This window comes from Setaria italica, chromosome II (genome assembly GCF_000263155.2).
Source record: "Setaria italica strain Yugu1 chromosome II, Setaria_italica_v2.0, whole genome shotgun sequence".
NCBI classification, from domain to species: Eukaryota; Viridiplantae; Streptophyta; class Magnoliopsida; order Poales; family Poaceae; genus Setaria; species Setaria italica.
In genome coordinates, this window is record NC_028451.1 from 2384368 (window position 1) to 2400171 (window position 15804).

Consider the following 15804-nt stretch of genomic DNA (forward strand, 5'->3'; position numbering starts at 1 on the left):
TTTCTTTTCTTTGAGAGTACAACAGTTCATTCCAGAATTTATCCCTAATTGACATATACTACTTAATCATATGTAGCTTAATCAATTAGGGCCTATATGTATTGTTCTCAAGCAGCCAATTGTGTATTGTGCCCCATAATAATAATTACTGAATTTCCCTAACAATTAATATTAGGTTAATGGGACAACTTTATGCTATTCCAAGATCAGCACACAGCTTATCGTATGTACTAGTCGTATACTCGTTAGGTACACTACAGGCAGAGGAAAATAAGTCCACAGTTGTTGTACTTGCACGGTTGTGCCTAAGAAAACATGCCTACCTCAGCTTGTCAAGCAGAGGTCCTAAGACCATCAGGAATTCAGAACGCAGCAGTCCAACATCTCGCGTCATGCAAAGTGGTTTCAGCAGCTACAAGAAGGTGAGCTAATCAACCAAACGCCAGCGAAGCAGCCGCCATGGCTGCCCATGCTTTTGGAAGGCCAGCAACCAATGCCACGTGGAGACACAGTTCTCAACTTCTGAAGCTATAAATTGCCCGGCCAAAGACCCGTGTCCTCGCATCTCCAGCAAGCAAAGCGGCTTCAGTTTCTAGCTAGTTCTTAGGAACTCTTCCTGTTAACCTAGTAGCAAAGAGAACACCAAGATCAGTCATGGCTTCCGCCTCGGCTCTCTTCGCCACGGCGCTCGTCATGGCGCTCATGCTCGCCGGCAGCAGCACGAGCCACGCCGCGCGCCACCTCGCCGACACGACTCCGGCAGCAGCGCCCGCCGCCGTGCCGGGCATCCCTGCGATTCCGAAGCCGCCGGTGCCCACCGTGCCCGCGGCCGCCCTGCCACCGATGCCCGCCGTGCCGACGATGCCCGCGGCGGCAGGCATGCCACCCATTCCCGCGGTACCGACGGTCCCCGCGGTCACCGTGCCACCGATGCCCACTGTGCCAGCTGTCCCCGCGGCGACCCTGCCGCCGATGCCCGCGGTGCCCACCGTGCCGAACGCGGCATTGCCACCCATGCCGCCGATGCCTGCCGTCCCCAAGGTTACCTTGCCGCCGATACCTGCCGTGCCGAAGGTGACGCTGCCGCCGATGCCCTCCATCCCCAGCGCCGTGCCGATGCCGTTCTTGGCGCCGCCTCCTTCGGCGTAATCAAGCATGCGCGCAGTGCATGTGTGGCGACGCTGAGTGTCCTCTGTCAATTTCCCATGTCTGATTGTTGAGTCGTTCGTTCGATCGAGTATTTGCTGTATTTTCATGAACAGATTTGTTGGAGTTTCTTTCTTGGCTTCCATTTGATTTGTGTGTTTAATTTCTATTGTATATGTATTAGTTGGAGAGGTCTCAGGTTTTGTCATTGATTACTTTGTACGTGTACAGAGTGATCAGGATTCTCGTGTTGTATATGGATTCAATTTGGTGACATTGTGTTTCATCATTGTATAATGGAAGTACTCATATCTTCTTTGCAATCTTACACTGAATTTTGCCCCTGCAAAAGCAAAAAATAAAATAGAATAAATCTTCTCTTTCAACATACTTAGTTTTAGAAGGCCTTAAAAAGACAAGCTGGCTATTGATGGCTAGTGCGGAAAAGGCCTTAAAAAATGACCAAATGTTATTCCTCACAATATTGTGGATATAATGCCATTGATATCACAGGAGATGGCATTAGCCTAACACATTTTCATCACAAGATGTAACATGCATGTTGAAACCATTTTGTATCATTGCCAATTAATAATTAGTCATGACATTTACATAAAAGCCGAAGCAATTTCGTATGGATTATCTTATTGTCATGTAGTTCTATGCGCATGAACAAATATTTCAGGAAATTAAAAAAACATCTAATAGATGTAAAATTTGACTACAAAAATTAAAATAGGTCTTATATATGGTGTTAGCAGTTTTTTTTTTCATTCATTCATCATTGGCCCCAACCGGCCTGGGTGATAGGTAGAATTCGTTTCTAGTTTTACATTGTCGCATATTACCTCGCGTCCGAAAACAATTGGCACCAGACATTAGCGACATGAGCCGAGCACCTCGGCAGCCTGCAGCGCCATAGCTGGGCATCGCTCCTGCAGTGTTGTAGTGTTTCCCGTAGCATCCACCGCTCGCCCCGAAACACAGCTTCATTCCACCGCTTCCACAACTGCCAGCAGCAGAGGAGTACAAGTGCTCCTCTGGAATCCTCGATGGCCGCTCCATCGTGTGGATGTCTTGCACTCATGTGGACAGTGGCAGGTTGAACCCCGGCGCCGACCAGAAGGGCCTCGCGAACGGCCGGGCAGCTGAAGAAGGTGTTGCATCCTGCTGGATCTGCTTCCCCCACAGGTTGGCTTTACTTTGCACTCGATCACTGATGAGCAGCCAGCCGAAGAACACACCATCATATCCAACAGCGGAACCAGTTGGCCTAAAACACACAAAATCTCAAGCAGTCAGAAAGTCTTCACAAAATGGTCGTTGTGTGCCTCTGCTGCAAAATAAAAAGCAATATCTTACCTTGGCTCATTGGATGTGCAGCTTTAGCTTACCTCTCGGCCTCTCCCGGCTGGGCTCATTCATGGTGTGAAAATAAAGGTAGAGTAGCATGGAAGCCCCACTCAAGGTTTAAAATTTTGGAGAAATTTCACAAACTTCATGCTTTGAGCCAAATAGTCAAATAAATAATTTGAGTCCAGCAATTTCATTAATTTAAATTTTGCTTGCGTTATATAGCTTAGACGAACCAATTGCAGCTTGTAGCATAGCCGGTGGGAGGCTCCTTCCCCATGAATTCTTTCTTGAAGAATAAGGAGAGAACCAGTAACAGTAAGTTATAGATCATGTTGAGTACTGCGTCTATAAACTTTATTAATAAGCTTTACAGAAATTTAAATTTGCTAATTTTTTTAAAAAATTGTGCCCGGAATTTGGAATGTCCCTGATGACTGATGAAATTTGGAAAACAAAATTAAAACCCTGGTCCCACTATCCTACAAAAAAAATCACACATGCATATGAGTTCCACAGGAATTTTACAATAAACTTTTGTCCTAGACCTTTTCTTTACTGCTATACATACTGACATCATTGGTCGTTGCTTATTTGTTAATCAAAGAGTTAAAAATCACTTTGTTATACCGGTACAATAGAGTCGTATAAACCATTTCTTTAAACAAATTGGGTAGGAAACTAGTCGATTATGTTACAAAAAAGTTGTGTAAACCAATTGGATGCAGAGCATTTCCCCTTTTTACTAGTCAAACACATAAAGTTGTGGTGGGCAGAGGAGAGGACAACTGCCTACCCTCAACCTGATGCCTTTTTTCCATAACCTGAAGCTTTCTGAGAAAATCTTGTTGACTGTTGTTCTACCTAATGGTTAAGGAGAGGACTCTGTGGCTATATAAAAGTTCTACTGCTGACATGATCAGAGTTCAAAACCAACCATACCTGCAGATGCACAGCTTTGCTGTCATGCAGAAGGAAGGTGAGCTAACCAGAGAAGAAGCCCGAAACTGGCCGGTACCCACCTGGATCGCAAAGTTCATTGGTGACGAACAAATGGACACGCTGTGGCCTATAAATTGGCATGCATTGCCCATGTCTTGGCATCACCAGTAAACAAAAAGCTTCAGTTCCTAGCTAGTTCTTGATCTTGCAGCAGTCTTTCTAGCAGCTAGTAACCTGCTGCAGTGAGGACATCAAGATCACCCATGGCTTCCGGCTCAGCTCTCTTCGCCGCGGCGCTCGTCATGGCGCTCATGCTCGCCGGCAGCACCACGAGCCACGCCGCGCGCCGCCTTGCGGACACGGCGCCGGCAGCTGCTCCCGCCGCCGTCCCGGGCATTCCTTCCGTGCCCAAGCCTCCGGTGCCGACGGTGCCAACCGTGCCGGCGTCCGCTCTGCCACCGATGCCCGCCGTACCGACTGTGCCGGCGGTCACCGTGCCGGCAGTTCCCCAAGTCCCGGCGATCCCCGCGGCGACCTTGCCGCCCATGCCGGCAGTGCCGGCGATCCCCGCGGTGCCCGCCATGCCGAACGCGGCGGCGTTGCCCCCCATGCCGGCCGTTCCCGCCGTGCCGAAGGTGACGCTGCCGCCGATGCCCGCCGTTCCTAAGGTCACCTTGCCACCGATGCCCTTCGTCCCGAAGGTGACGCTGCCGCCGATGCCATCCATCCCCGGCGTGCCGATGCCATTCTTGGCGCCTCCTCCTTCGGCGTAATGAAGCATGGGTTCAGTGCATTTGTGGAGTAGCTTCTGCCATTGCCGATGTCTGATTGTCGAGTCGCTCGATCGAGTTTTCCATTTGCTTCCTTTTTAATGTGTGTGGTTTTGTATTTTTGCGTATTGGTTTGGAGAGGTGCCGGGTTTTGTCATTGATTACTTTGTATATGTACAGATTGAGTGCTCGACTATTTATGTGTATGGGTTCGATTTGGTCATTTGTGTTTCATTGTATAATGGAAGTACTTATGTCTCATTCGACCATGAATTTGTTTCATATACTGAATTTTGGCCCCGTAAAAGACAAACAAAATAAAATCCACTCTCATTCAACATGGTTAGCTTTAGTCCTCGCAAAAATAAAACATACATAGTGTCAAAAGCCACGTGTAACTGTCTTCTCGAAAAAAACAATGTTGCCATAAAAAGGCCTAAATAATGCGCCCCTTGATTTACAAGAAAATGTAGATTGAATAATTCGAAGCGATGTCAGTTCAATATACTCCATCCCTTCTAAATCATAGGTCTATCTAATTATAATAATTTGATATTGTAATATTTATGCATTTTTTATAAATATGATTAAAGATAAAAAAAATTGACTCAAGACAAAGCTAACTTATGATTTGGAACGGGTGAGTAGTTGATAGGTGTATATAATCTCAGCAGGAAATAATTAGTTTGGCCCAAAAAAAATGGTCAGTGCACATCGATTTCTAAGAAGTTAATAATTATTTTTTCCTTTTAACACAAAATAATCATTTCTTATAATGATGAAAAGGTCTCAAATCCTCAAAAGACTGGATTCATCCAAAAAGAGAGGGAGAGCATGGAGGTCCCACCATGCTATAAAATTCGCACACACGCAAATAAATACACATTTAGGAAGGCTTGGATTTATTATGTACTTATTTGGAAATTAAGGTTCAAATCACCTGGTCGTAAAAGACTTAATAGTTTATGGTAGGCAAGGGGCCTCAACCTGAAACCTTTTGAAAAATAATCTTGATGACTGTTGTTCTCCCTGGCTAATGGTTAAAGATAGACTCCTTGGCCGTATAAAGTTCTGTTGGCATATATTGTACTCCATCCATTTCAAATTGTAGGTTATTTTTGCTTTTTAGGTTTATAGATATTTCTATGCATATAGACATACACTATTTTAGATGCACACAAACATCTATATCTCTAGAAAAGTTAAAACAACCTACAAGTTGGTACAGAGGGAGTAATTGAGAAAAAACAAGATCCCAGATGTGCAGCTTCCCGCTTCCAGCTTCCCGCTTCCAGCTTCTGTGTCAAAAGCATAACATTGTGTAGGCAGGTATGTGGTTGGAAGGACACAAGTGCCTTAGCCTCCACCTGATCGATGCCTTTTTTTTAACTAAGCATCTGCTTGTTGACTGTTGTTCCACCTAAATACCTAATGTTTAACGAAAGACTCCCGTGGCCGAATAAAATTATTCGTGTGCTGGTGTGATCATAGTTCAGAAACCAACCACCTACATGTGCAGATGCCCTTCGTTTTTTTTTAAAAAAAAATGTGCAGATGCCCAGCTTCAGCGTCCTGCGTGTTGATGTCATGCAAGAAGGTGAGCTAACGAGAGAAAATGCGTAACCGGCCGGTATCCACCTCGATCGCCGCATCTCCGCCTTCACCAAATTCTTGAACAACTGTCTCTGCATGGTGCGGAAGGTAACCAAAAGCTCATTTCTTACGACCGATTTGCACAAGCCGCGTGGCCTATAAAATGGCATGCATTGCCCATGCCTTTGCATCACCAGTAAACAGCTTCAGTTTCGAGCAACTTCTTGCAGCTATAGTGATCGACCGGCCGCCGTGACTCGTGAGCACATCAAGGTCACCCCCCCATGGCCTCCGCCTCAGGTCTCTTCGCCACGGCGCTCGTCATGGCGCTCCTCATGCTCAGCGGCACGAGCCACGCCGCGCGCCGTCTCGCGGAGGACGACACGGCTCCGGCGGCCGCGCCAGCCGCCATCGTGCCGGGTATCCCTGCCGTGCCGAAGCCGCCTGTGCCCACGGTGCCCACCGTGCCTGCCGTCGCCCTGCCACCGATGCCCACCGTGCCTGCCGTCGCCCTGCCACCAATGCCCGCCGTGCCTGCGGTGGGCGCCGTGCCAGCGATCCCCGCGGCCACCGTGCCGCCGATGCCCGCGGTGCCGGCGGTCCCGGCGGCGACCTTGCCACCCATGCCCGCGGTGCCTACCGTCCCCGCGCCGAAGGTGACGCTGCCGCCGATGCCCACCGTACCTAAGGTTACCTTGCCGCCGATGCCCGTCGTCCCCAAGGTTACGCTGCCGCCGATGCCGTCCATCCCGAGCGTGCCGATGCCGTTCTTGGCACCGCCTCCTTCGGCGTAATCAAGCATTTGTGGAGTGTCCGCCATCTGCCGTTGCCGATGTCTGATTGTTTGGTCACGCGGTCTCGTGTGTGTGTGTGTGTGTGTGTGTGTGTGTGTGTGTGTGTGTGTGTGTGTGTGTGTGTGTGTGTGTGTGTGTGTGTGTGTGTGTGTGTGTGTGTGTGTGTGTGTGTTTACACTTTACAGGGCAATGTTGTCTTTGCATGAACAGATTTGGTTGGAGTTCTTTTTTCTTTAATTCACTTTTGATGCATGTGATTCTATATATACATTTGTGTGTTTTTAGTTGGAGAGGTTTCGATTTTTTTGTAAATCCTTGTGTATGTATTACAATTTACAATACGGAGTGCTCAGCTATCTCGTGATGGGTTATCGGGTTGGGTTGTATATGAGTTTAGTTTTTCCCACATTGTGTTCCTTTTTTTTTGTCAGAATACGTTATCATCATTTTTCCATACACTGAATTTGCCTGCGAAAAAAGAATGATTCTTCCCTTGGGTATGTCCAGTTAGCTTCAGAAGGCACGTATAATGTGCATTTTGTGAAAACATTTGCGTGAAAATACCTAAAAATATGCTCCGATTATTAAAAAAGACATCAAAGACATGTCAATTTAGGGGAGAACTCAGTGCAGCTAATTGATTTCATAATGCTATTTCGGGGAAAGAGGACTCTTTCAGCTAGGATTGTTATATATCTAATTCTTAATTCCCCAGTGGATTTTCCCATCTTTTTTCCCCGAAAATAGTGAGGATCTAATGTCATCGCCATCCTAGCCCTAGACATTTTCTCAATATGTACCGAGCTCGTTGAATAAATTACCGTGCTGTACACTGTAAAAGCCAGTGCAATATCTATATGTTTTTTTGCATCAGTTTTATGTATTTATATTTATTAATATTAAAAAACACTATGTAATTGAGTGGTCGTGATGGCCGTCGATCGAAAAGCACGCAATAAAGGTTGTGGTTTCTACATTATATGCAACAAAAGAAGCAATTTCTTACCTTGGCTCATCTATCAGTAGTGCAGTTTAATTTAGCTACCAGGCCCATTCATTAATTTTTTTATTTAATTAGAAATATCATCGAAATCCCACCATGCTAAAAAATGTCATATAATATGATGAGTAAAATTTCTCAGGAATTTCCCAAGAATAGGTACAGTTGCTAAATGGGATAACCGCAAGTTTAGGTGCTGCTTAAAATATCTTTTTGACTACTTGTCAACAACATAAAGTGGTAGGTTACCCGTCGGGCTTTTCTCTTTTTTAATATAGCAGCAGTTCTCCTGCTGGTTCATTTTAAAAAAGAAAACATAAAGTGGTAGGCCTGCAGAAAACCAATCTATGGTTGTTCTCGTTGTACCTAATGAATGATTAACAATGTAACTCCTCAGCCATATGTTTAAAAAAATGTTATGCTGATTTGATCAAATGTAATAACCAACCAGAGATGAGCATCGCAATTTCGCAAGCCTTTGCAAATCGAGCTTGATGGCGAGAAGATTGTGTGCATCTCCCTCAACCGTGGGTACTTCGCTGCTTCGTCAGGTTGCGGGGCGGTGGTGGCTTTCTGCTTCCGGGCCAAAATTAAATGAGCTGATCCTTTGTTGGGCTGACAACGGGAGGAATCCGAATGAAAGAAAACGCACGGCCGCAAAAATGCCAGGCCGTCTAGCAGCCCACGCGGCTTAGCAAAAACTCTCAACCCGCCGTGTGGACGTACAGGTCAGTACTCAGTAGTCGTGCCTGCACATTCGAAACTCTATACGTGGCGCCTAACCACATAGACTCAGCCGGTCTTTCTCTCAATGAGTATACTGTCATAAAAAAAACCTAAAGTGTACTGGCTAAAAATTCAGAATTGATGTAGAGGGGGACCTAAAGGAACGTTATTTCCGTATCATCTTTCTCCTTCACCTCCCGCCTCATCTAGTCATCTCCATTCTTTTCCTTTTTTTTTAAGATAAAAGACCATTGTTGGTCCGGCTTTATAAGAAAGGAGAGTTTCACTGGGATATCAGTTTACAAGGTTAAAAGCTTTTAGTGTCATTTTAGTGTTTTCAAGCATATTCTTATATTAACCTGCCGCTTAGTATCTAAAATAATTCCATATTCGCATATGTGTTGCGTTTTGGACCGTATGCAAAATTATAGGAAATACGCCATAAATGAAGGGCTTTTCTACAAGCTGGGCCCGACTTTGGATATTGAAAGGCCCAAACACGAACATCGAACTGCAGGCCTGCAAAAAGAGCTAAAACTTGCATGGGTCATATCTTCCTCATCCGAACTCCGATTTGGGTGAATTTACATGGAAAATTGCATAGCTCGACGAGATCTACAACTTTCGTATGAAGCGCTCGGGCATTAGAGGCCAAAATAGGGTAGTCCGATCAGCCCAGAGGGGTCTAGGGTGATCGGCCTGGTCCGTTTCTAGCCCCGATCGTCGTGCCCTTTCACCAAGAGGAAGTCCACAATGTTCCTAGGGTTATTTTCCAGGAGCTTAGCCTCGAAGGCACCCCAACCGATGATGCCACTATAAATACCCAAGACTTTCAACAAGGAGGAGAATCTCGACGAGTTTAGACCTAGCCGTCGTCGCCACAAGATGAAAAACAGGGATTAGATCAGATCACCACGACAACCAACGCCGGCGGGAGTCAGGAGGTCCAAGGAAGCCCTCAGGCCGATCGGCCTGAGGAGCCCTAGGCTCTAGGGTGTTCTTGCATCCCCTCGCCGTCATCTTCAGTGACGACATTCTTTAGAGTCTCCTTCACCCTTTTTTTTGTCAATCTCTGTAACGTGATGAGGTAAAGCCTCTGTTCATCCCTAAGATTGTTTGGATCCTTGATATGTAATTGCTACATGTACTTTATGCCTAACAATTCTTTATGATCTATCTCATTGCAATGCTTCATTCATATATGTTCTAATTAGCACATATTCTTAGTAGAGTTTGTGGTAATCGTGGTGATTAGCTTAAGTCTGCGGATGCTTTGATATAGATGTGCGAGCAAGGTTGTTGAGTACCCCTGCGTAGTGACGGTATGCAGGAGGGAAAGAGCGGAGCGAGCACATAACTGCTGTGAAGCTAGTGAAGGCAACACCCCTTTTTGTGTAGTAGATGCATATTCATGTGATGTGAACCTAGATTGTGAACCTAGATCCTAGGGAGAGAACACATATATATCTCTTTTTTCTATCTTGTATCACCCTTTGCTCTTTGTTGGTTTATATTAGTTTGTCTCTCTACACAACTCATATTGCCTGATTCTGTTAGTAAGATTAGTATAAAGTGAGAGCCAGCATCTCATTTGTTCTATGGATTGATAAACCTTGGGGGAATACTTTAAAGAAAAAGTTAGAACTGATTCATGCGCTTGTAGCTTACGAATTAGCACGTTAACTACCCTCAACGATAAACTGACAAACAGCTAAGACTTTAGCCAATCCAATCTACTCCTCTCTCTTAGCAAAATAAGCGACGCAACAGATTGTTTTAGGGCTATCGTAAAGTTGATACAGAAAGTTTAGCTGAACTTCAAACTCTCTCGAGCACCCTCTGATCCAGAGAAAAGAACCAGCAGAAACCGTGGGAACTAGATTTTGTCATTCCTTCTTTTTCCTTCTTTTTCCCCTCTTGAAGCTTCAATTCCTGTCGCACCGAGGACGTGATCCACGCAATTAGAAAGGTAAAGCCCAACAACATTTCTAATTAGCGTGCGATTCAAGGCAATATGCATGCATGCAAGCGCACAAGTGGCTGATTAGGCATTTTACGACCGTTACACGTGACTCCTAACTCATAAACGCGCTCAATATATCTTTACCTCGACAGTAAACTAGGACATTACAAAAGTTAGTTGGCGAGGTGCACAACGTGCTGGCCGTATAAAGTGATGCGTAGCAAAAGCATAATGCGTCTTGGCAGACTCCAACCCTTGCTGGTACAAGACTTGACAATATCTTTCACATATATGCTGATAGTTTATAGAAGGTAGGAGAACTTATGCCCCCATGCACCCATCCACACACACCACATCTAGTAAATGTAGTTTGAGATGAATAGATGTTGAGGATACATGTATGAAATTTCACATATGTAACGTAAAGTTTATGTCTCTACACTCCATGCTACATCATATTTTGTGGTTCCTTATGAAAAACAGATCCATGATGAATCTTAATGTCGATTGAATTACTTATTTCAAAAAATTTGGAAGTTTTCGAGTTTCGGGAAAAGTTTTACAAAAGTAATTCTTGAAAACTTTTACTTAGCAAGTTTTCCCCGCTCGTTGAGAAAGTTTTTCTTAAAAAAATATAATTTCTATAAAAGATTTATCGAAAAGTTTTACTCTTTTTTGAAAAAAATAATATATATGTTTTTTTTGGAACAAAATGCTTGAGAAGCTGTCATTTGTGCACAAGTTGGCATACTGTCATGACAAATTAGTAGGATCCTTTATCATATGCCAAGTTTTATCGTTATGGACCCAAAATTTCAGGTGACTCGCTCTGATGTGGTGAACTGGTGAACGGTGAACAGCTGAGGTGCGGAAAGAAAAAGAATAAACTGTATCAGGGCCTGCTTGTTCTGGCATCCGACCAAACCGAGCCAGACGGACAACACGGCCCACAGGCACAAAGCTCCTCCACGAGTCCACGCTCGCTGCCCGCCACCGACCCCGTCGGTCCTCATCTCCTGGCCAGACAAATCTCGCGCCTCCCCGCCACCAGAACACCACGGCCCCCGCGCCAGAAACCCAGACGAATCCACGGCGAGCCCGTGCACACGCAGCTCGCGCGGCTAGCTGTCTGCCACGACGATGATGGCCCTGCAGGTGGCCGGCGGCGTCCTGCCTCCCCTCCTCGCCCGGCGGGGCCGGCGCCGGGCGTTCCGGCCGCCGCGCGCGGTGGCGTCCGACGCCGCCGCGGCGGCGGCGGCGGCGGCGAAGGAGGAGGACGGCAAGGTGGCGCTGGGAGGGTCAGGCGTCACCGTGACCAAGCTCGGCATCGGGGCGTGGTCCTGGGGCGACACCACCTACTGGAACGAGTTCCAGTGGGACGGTACGTGCTCCTCCTCCTTGCCAATTCTTGATTATTCAGGATTCCGCGAATCCCTCTCTCTGTTTTTTCTCCCCTGCAAATTGATCGGTCGCTTAGTACCTAGTAATACTTTCCCATGTTTATAGCCTGGTAAAGCAATAATGCTATGCAAACTTGGTGTCGCAATCTCCAGCCGCCCAGGAACAAGCAGTAGAGTGGCATCTCCAGCTGATTGTTGTGTCATAATAAAGTAGATGCAAATGGTACAAGGCTTAGTTCTTAGATGATTGAATCTTGCAGGACAGAGCACACCAACGCTTTTGCAAGTTAGCTCATTCCGTGATCTCTTTGCGCCCAGCTTGCTGCAGCTCTGAAACTCGGTTTAGATTTATGACAAATTCAGAACAAGTGTAGAGACACAAAATTACAGATCGAAATTTGATACTAGGATATACTGACCAAACACCACATGGTTCACCCCACCCCGGAGGACGAAAGAGTGTGACAAGGAATTCTGTACTTGGATTCCTCATTTCTAGCATCCTGTGGCCGTTGGTTTGGTTGGCCTCAAATCCTGGTCACACTTCCCATGCACATCAGGTGCCTGTTGCATTGCCCGTAGGAGACCATGTACTGTCCATCTCTCATACATGCTCCAACAGATATTTTTCTTGCAACGGCAACCAACGTATAGTTAACTACTGTCTAAAAGACTATGTAATAGTTGGTGCAACTGGCAAAATTGCTTTATACTCTCTTCAGCTGTAAGAAAATATACTACCTGCCTTGCTTGCCTGCCAGTTCGGTTACATCATCATTATTTTTCAATTGCAAAACATGGGAATGGTTGATCTGACATGCACAAACACTCTAAAAATACCAGATAGGAAACTGAAAGCAGCGAAAGGAGCATTTGATGCTAGCATCGATTGTGGAATAACCTTCTTCGATACTGCTGAAGTATACGGAGCAGGGGTAAGAACCAAGATAGTTCTTCTTTTATATCCATTCCCCCAGCTCATGTTAATGCAAAACTAGCATTACTTTCTGAACTTTTATGCTATTTAGGTATCAGGAGCTATAAATTCAGAAAGTTTGCTGGGAAGGTATGCCATGTATTGGTATTCTTAAATTCCCCGCAGTATTTACCATAAGTTTGCCAAATACAGTTCTAAAATCCTCTCTTTCTATCAGATTCATCAAGGAAAGGCAACAAAAAGAACCGGTAGAAGTGGCCATTGCAACAAAGTTTGCGGCTCTACCATGGAGGTTTGGCCGTGGAAGTGTCATTTCTGCACTGAAGGCCTCATTAGATCGCCTTGGCGTCTCTTCAGTTGAGCTCTACCAACTTCATTGGTTGGCTCATCAGCCTTTCAACTGACTTTTATTGTTTTTCCTCAGTTGACTCCATTAATTAACTTAGCTGCTCTTCGCATCTCCTTTTCAGGCCAGGGATATGGGGCAATGAAGGTATCAACAAAAAAAACTTATCACAGAAATATGTAACCCTCTTTAGGACATCAATTTCACTGTTCTTACATGGTTCAGGTTACCTGGATGGCCTTGGAGATGCTGTTGAGCAAGGTCTTGTAAAAGCTGTTGGAGTCTCAAACTACAGCGGTTGCTCTCTGACTTGAGAATTTAGATGATCTGATCTGTTTGGCTAGTTTCTTCTTTTTCAGTAAAACTAATTTAAGGTCATCTTCAATTTTCATAATCGGTACCAGAAAAACGTCTCCGAGACGCTTACGAGCGGCTCAAGAAGAGGGGGATTCCGCTCGCTTCGAATCAAGTAAATTACAGTCTGATATACAGGAACCCCGAGGAAAATGGTGTGAAGGCAGCTTGCGATGAGCTTGGAATTACTTTGATTGCGTATTCCCCGATCGCGCAAGGTAAAACAACTTTTATCGTGTACACATTTTTTTTCTTTATCGTTGTGCTGGTGCATAAGAATCGTGTCGAGTAATTTCCTATTTCAGCTAGCATTGTGTACTGTGTACACAGATTGCCTATTTCAGAACTGAATGGCTTGCTTAATGGATGTTAAAATCGACCTTTCAGCTGTATTGCCTTATATGAAAAACCCTGTCCTAATGGTTTATCTGTTTTCTTGGTTCAGGTGCTCTGACAGGGAAATACACACCGGACAATCCCCCGAAAGGGCCTCGAGGACGGATATACACTCCAGAGTTCCTGACCAAGGTTGCATTTCCAACTACTATTATACCGAGACTGGTTGTGCCTTGTTCCTTGCTACTCTGTAGTCTGTACCCACTGAAAGTCTCTTTGATGATGCCATGCAGCTCCAACCGCTTATTAACCGGATCAAGGAGATTGGAGGGAACTACGGGAGGACCCCAACCCAGGTGCAGAGCTCAACTGTACAAACTGCAAAGTGCAGGCATCATCGGCAAACACATTCACATATTCAGACAGTTCTTGGGTGTGCAGCACTCTGCTCGAGTAGTACAATGTCAATTAGTCTCTGATGACATGTGGTTGCTGTGCGTTTTGAATCGTGGTTGTCAGGTGGTGCTGAACTGGCTGGTGTGCCAGGGCAACGTGGTGCCGATTCCCGGGGCGAAGAACGCGGAGCAGGCGCGGGAGTTCGCGGGCGCGCTGGGGTGGAGCCTGACGGGGGAGGAGGTGGAGGAGCTCCGCTCCATGGCGCGCCAGGTCAAGCCCGTCATCGGCTTCCCCGTGGAGAAGCTGTGACGAATTTTGGATCGATGGCCATCAGTGGCATCACAAAGACCTCATGACAAACGAAGTAGTAGTAGTACAGCATCTATAGTACTGTAGTATGATACAGAATTACAGATAGGTCGACAAGCATACCATTTCGCAATGAAAACGAGAACATGCATTGGAAAAACAGAAGAAGATTACTAAGGGGGTGTTTGGGATCCTGAGCTAAAGTTTAGTCCGTGTCATATCGAATATTCGGATACTAATTAGGAGGACTAAACATGAGCTAATTACAAAACTAATTGCAGAACTCCTAGGCTAAATCGCGAGACGAATCTATTAAGCCTAATTAATCTATCATTAGCGAATGTTTACTGTAGCACCATATTGTCAAATCATGAACTAATTAGGTTTAATAGATTCGTCTCGTGATTTAGCGTAGGGTTGTGAAATTAGTTTTATAATTAATTTATGTTTAATACTCCTAACTAGTGTCTAAATATTCGATGTGATAAGCGTTAAAGTTTAGCCTGAGGATCTAAAGACCCCTAAGCAGTTGATGCGTTGGCCTCCCTGCTCTTTTTGTTCATGCTGACTGCTGAAGTGCTGAGCTCTGGGGCTGGGCGCCGGTGGATGCGATGCTCACGTGCAAGGATGCAGCCTGCAGAGTCTCGTGATGGCGTCACCCAGCGCCAGACGTCCCCGTGCCGCTGTGCGTGTGATGTGATGGTGACCTCCTGCAAAAGGGAGCTCCCTGCTCTGCTCGCCGTGTCGATGCTGATGCATACGCACGCACGCATGAGATTGGCAGCGGCAGCGAGACCAGCAGAGAGCCATCGCCGGAAGGAAGCGAAAAGATCTCCGGCTCCTCCATGTGCAGCTTCAACCTAGCAGGCAGCAAGCCTCGGGTCCCTGTGGTCAGCGCAGCATCAGCACAGCTGCACAGCGACCCGACGACCTCTCATATCCTATATTTGGTTTATTTAGGAGCTTCAATTCTTTGGAAATTCAGATTAGAATAAATTGATCAATAAACCATATGGAATCCTCAGGAACCGCTGGCTCTTAGAAACACGTGCTTTTACCTGAGACTGAAGAAAAGAAAGGCTTCTTTACTTGTTGGCATCTGGACTCATGCCATGCCCCAGCAGCAGCGATGGTGATGTGATGCCACGAGAGGCAGAAGAGCAGGTGCCATCCCATCAGCATCAGCACGTCCACGACCGCAAACACCGTCTCTCGAGTATGGACAGGCAGGGAGTACGGGCCTTTGACCCTTCGTCCCCGGCGCCGGCGAGCCGGAGCCGGTCGTTTTGTTGCACTGAGCCTGCAGGGCAGGGGCGGATGACGCATGCGTCCGCGTCCCCGGCGACGGGATCACGGAGACGCAGCCGTCGTGCCCGTTGTGTGCCCAGTGCCACGGCGCAACCCTTTGGGTTGTCCGCGCTACACCCGTGTGTCCACCC

At 46.2% G+C, this 15804-nt stretch overlaps 4 protein-coding genes across 4 annotated transcripts; all 4 read left to right on the forward strand.

The window, feature by feature from the left end:
• Positions 1 to 549: 549 nt before the first annotated feature.
• On the forward strand, positions 550 to 1474 carry LOC101783023 (protein app1). The gene has a single exon (XM_004955377.3). The coding sequence runs from the start codon at positions 655 to 657 to the stop codon at positions 1147 to 1149; it is 495 nt and encodes a 164-aa protein (XP_004955434.1). The 5' UTR covers positions 550 to 654; the 3' UTR covers positions 1150 to 1474.
• Positions 1475 to 3579: 2105 nt separating this feature from the next.
• On the forward strand, positions 3580 to 4480 carry LOC101782615 (protein app1). The gene has a single exon (XM_004955376.3). It carries the CDS (start codon positions 3705 to 3707, stop codon positions 4212 to 4214), a length of 510 nt encoding a protein of 169 aa, XP_004955433.1. The 5' UTR covers positions 3580 to 3704; the 3' UTR covers positions 4215 to 4480.
• Positions 4481 to 6003: 1523 nt separating this feature from the next.
• Positions 6004 to 6984, forward strand: LOC101783425 (formin-2-like). Its single transcript, XM_004955378.3, has one exon. It carries the CDS (start codon positions 6089 to 6091, stop codon positions 6596 to 6598), a length of 510 nt encoding a protein of 169 aa, XP_004955435.1. The 5' UTR covers positions 6004 to 6088; the 3' UTR covers positions 6599 to 6984.
• A 4300-nt stretch (positions 6985 to 11284) lies between these two features.
• LOC101783830 (uncharacterized oxidoreductase At1g06690, chloroplastic) lies at positions 11285 to 14568 on the forward strand. The gene is made up of 10 exons (XM_004955379.4): positions 11285 to 11668; positions 12531 to 12622; positions 12716 to 12753; positions 12842 to 13003; positions 13095 to 13117; positions 13196 to 13267; positions 13375 to 13542; positions 13770 to 13852; positions 13954 to 14016; positions 14180 to 14568. The coding sequence occupies exons 1-10, from the start codon at positions 11428 to 11430 to the stop codon at positions 14363 to 14365; spliced, it is 1128 nt and encodes a 375-aa protein (XP_004955436.1). The 5' UTR covers positions 11285 to 11427; the 3' UTR covers positions 14366 to 14568.
• Positions 14569 to 15804: the final 1236 nt, after the last annotated feature.

Bases quoted from the DNA above. Each gene is read 5' to 3' on its own strand.
- LOC101783023 (XM_004955377.3), top strand. From the start codon at position 655: ATGGCTTCCGCCTCGGCTCTCTTCGCCACGGCGCTCGTCATGGCGCTC.
- LOC101782615 (XM_004955376.3), top strand. From the start codon at position 3,705: ATGGCTTCCGGCTCAGCTCTCTTCGCCGCGGCGCTCGTCATGGCGCTC.
- LOC101783425 (XM_004955378.3), top strand. From the start codon at position 6,089: ATGGCCTCCGCCTCAGGTCTCTTCGCCACGGCGCTCGTCATGGCGCTC.
- LOC101783830 (XM_004955379.4), top strand. From the start codon at position 11,428: ATGATGGCCCTGCAGGTGGCCGGCGGCGTCCTGCCTCCCCTCCTCGCC. The intron at 13,543-13,769 runs GTAAAACAACTT...TTCTTGGTTCAG, and splicing joins GTATTCCCCGATCGCGCAAG to GTGCTCTGACAGGGAAATAC. The intron at 13,853-13,953 runs GTTGCATTTCCA...GATGCCATGCAG, and splicing joins CTCCAGAGTTCCTGACCAAG to CTCCAACCGCTTATTAACCG.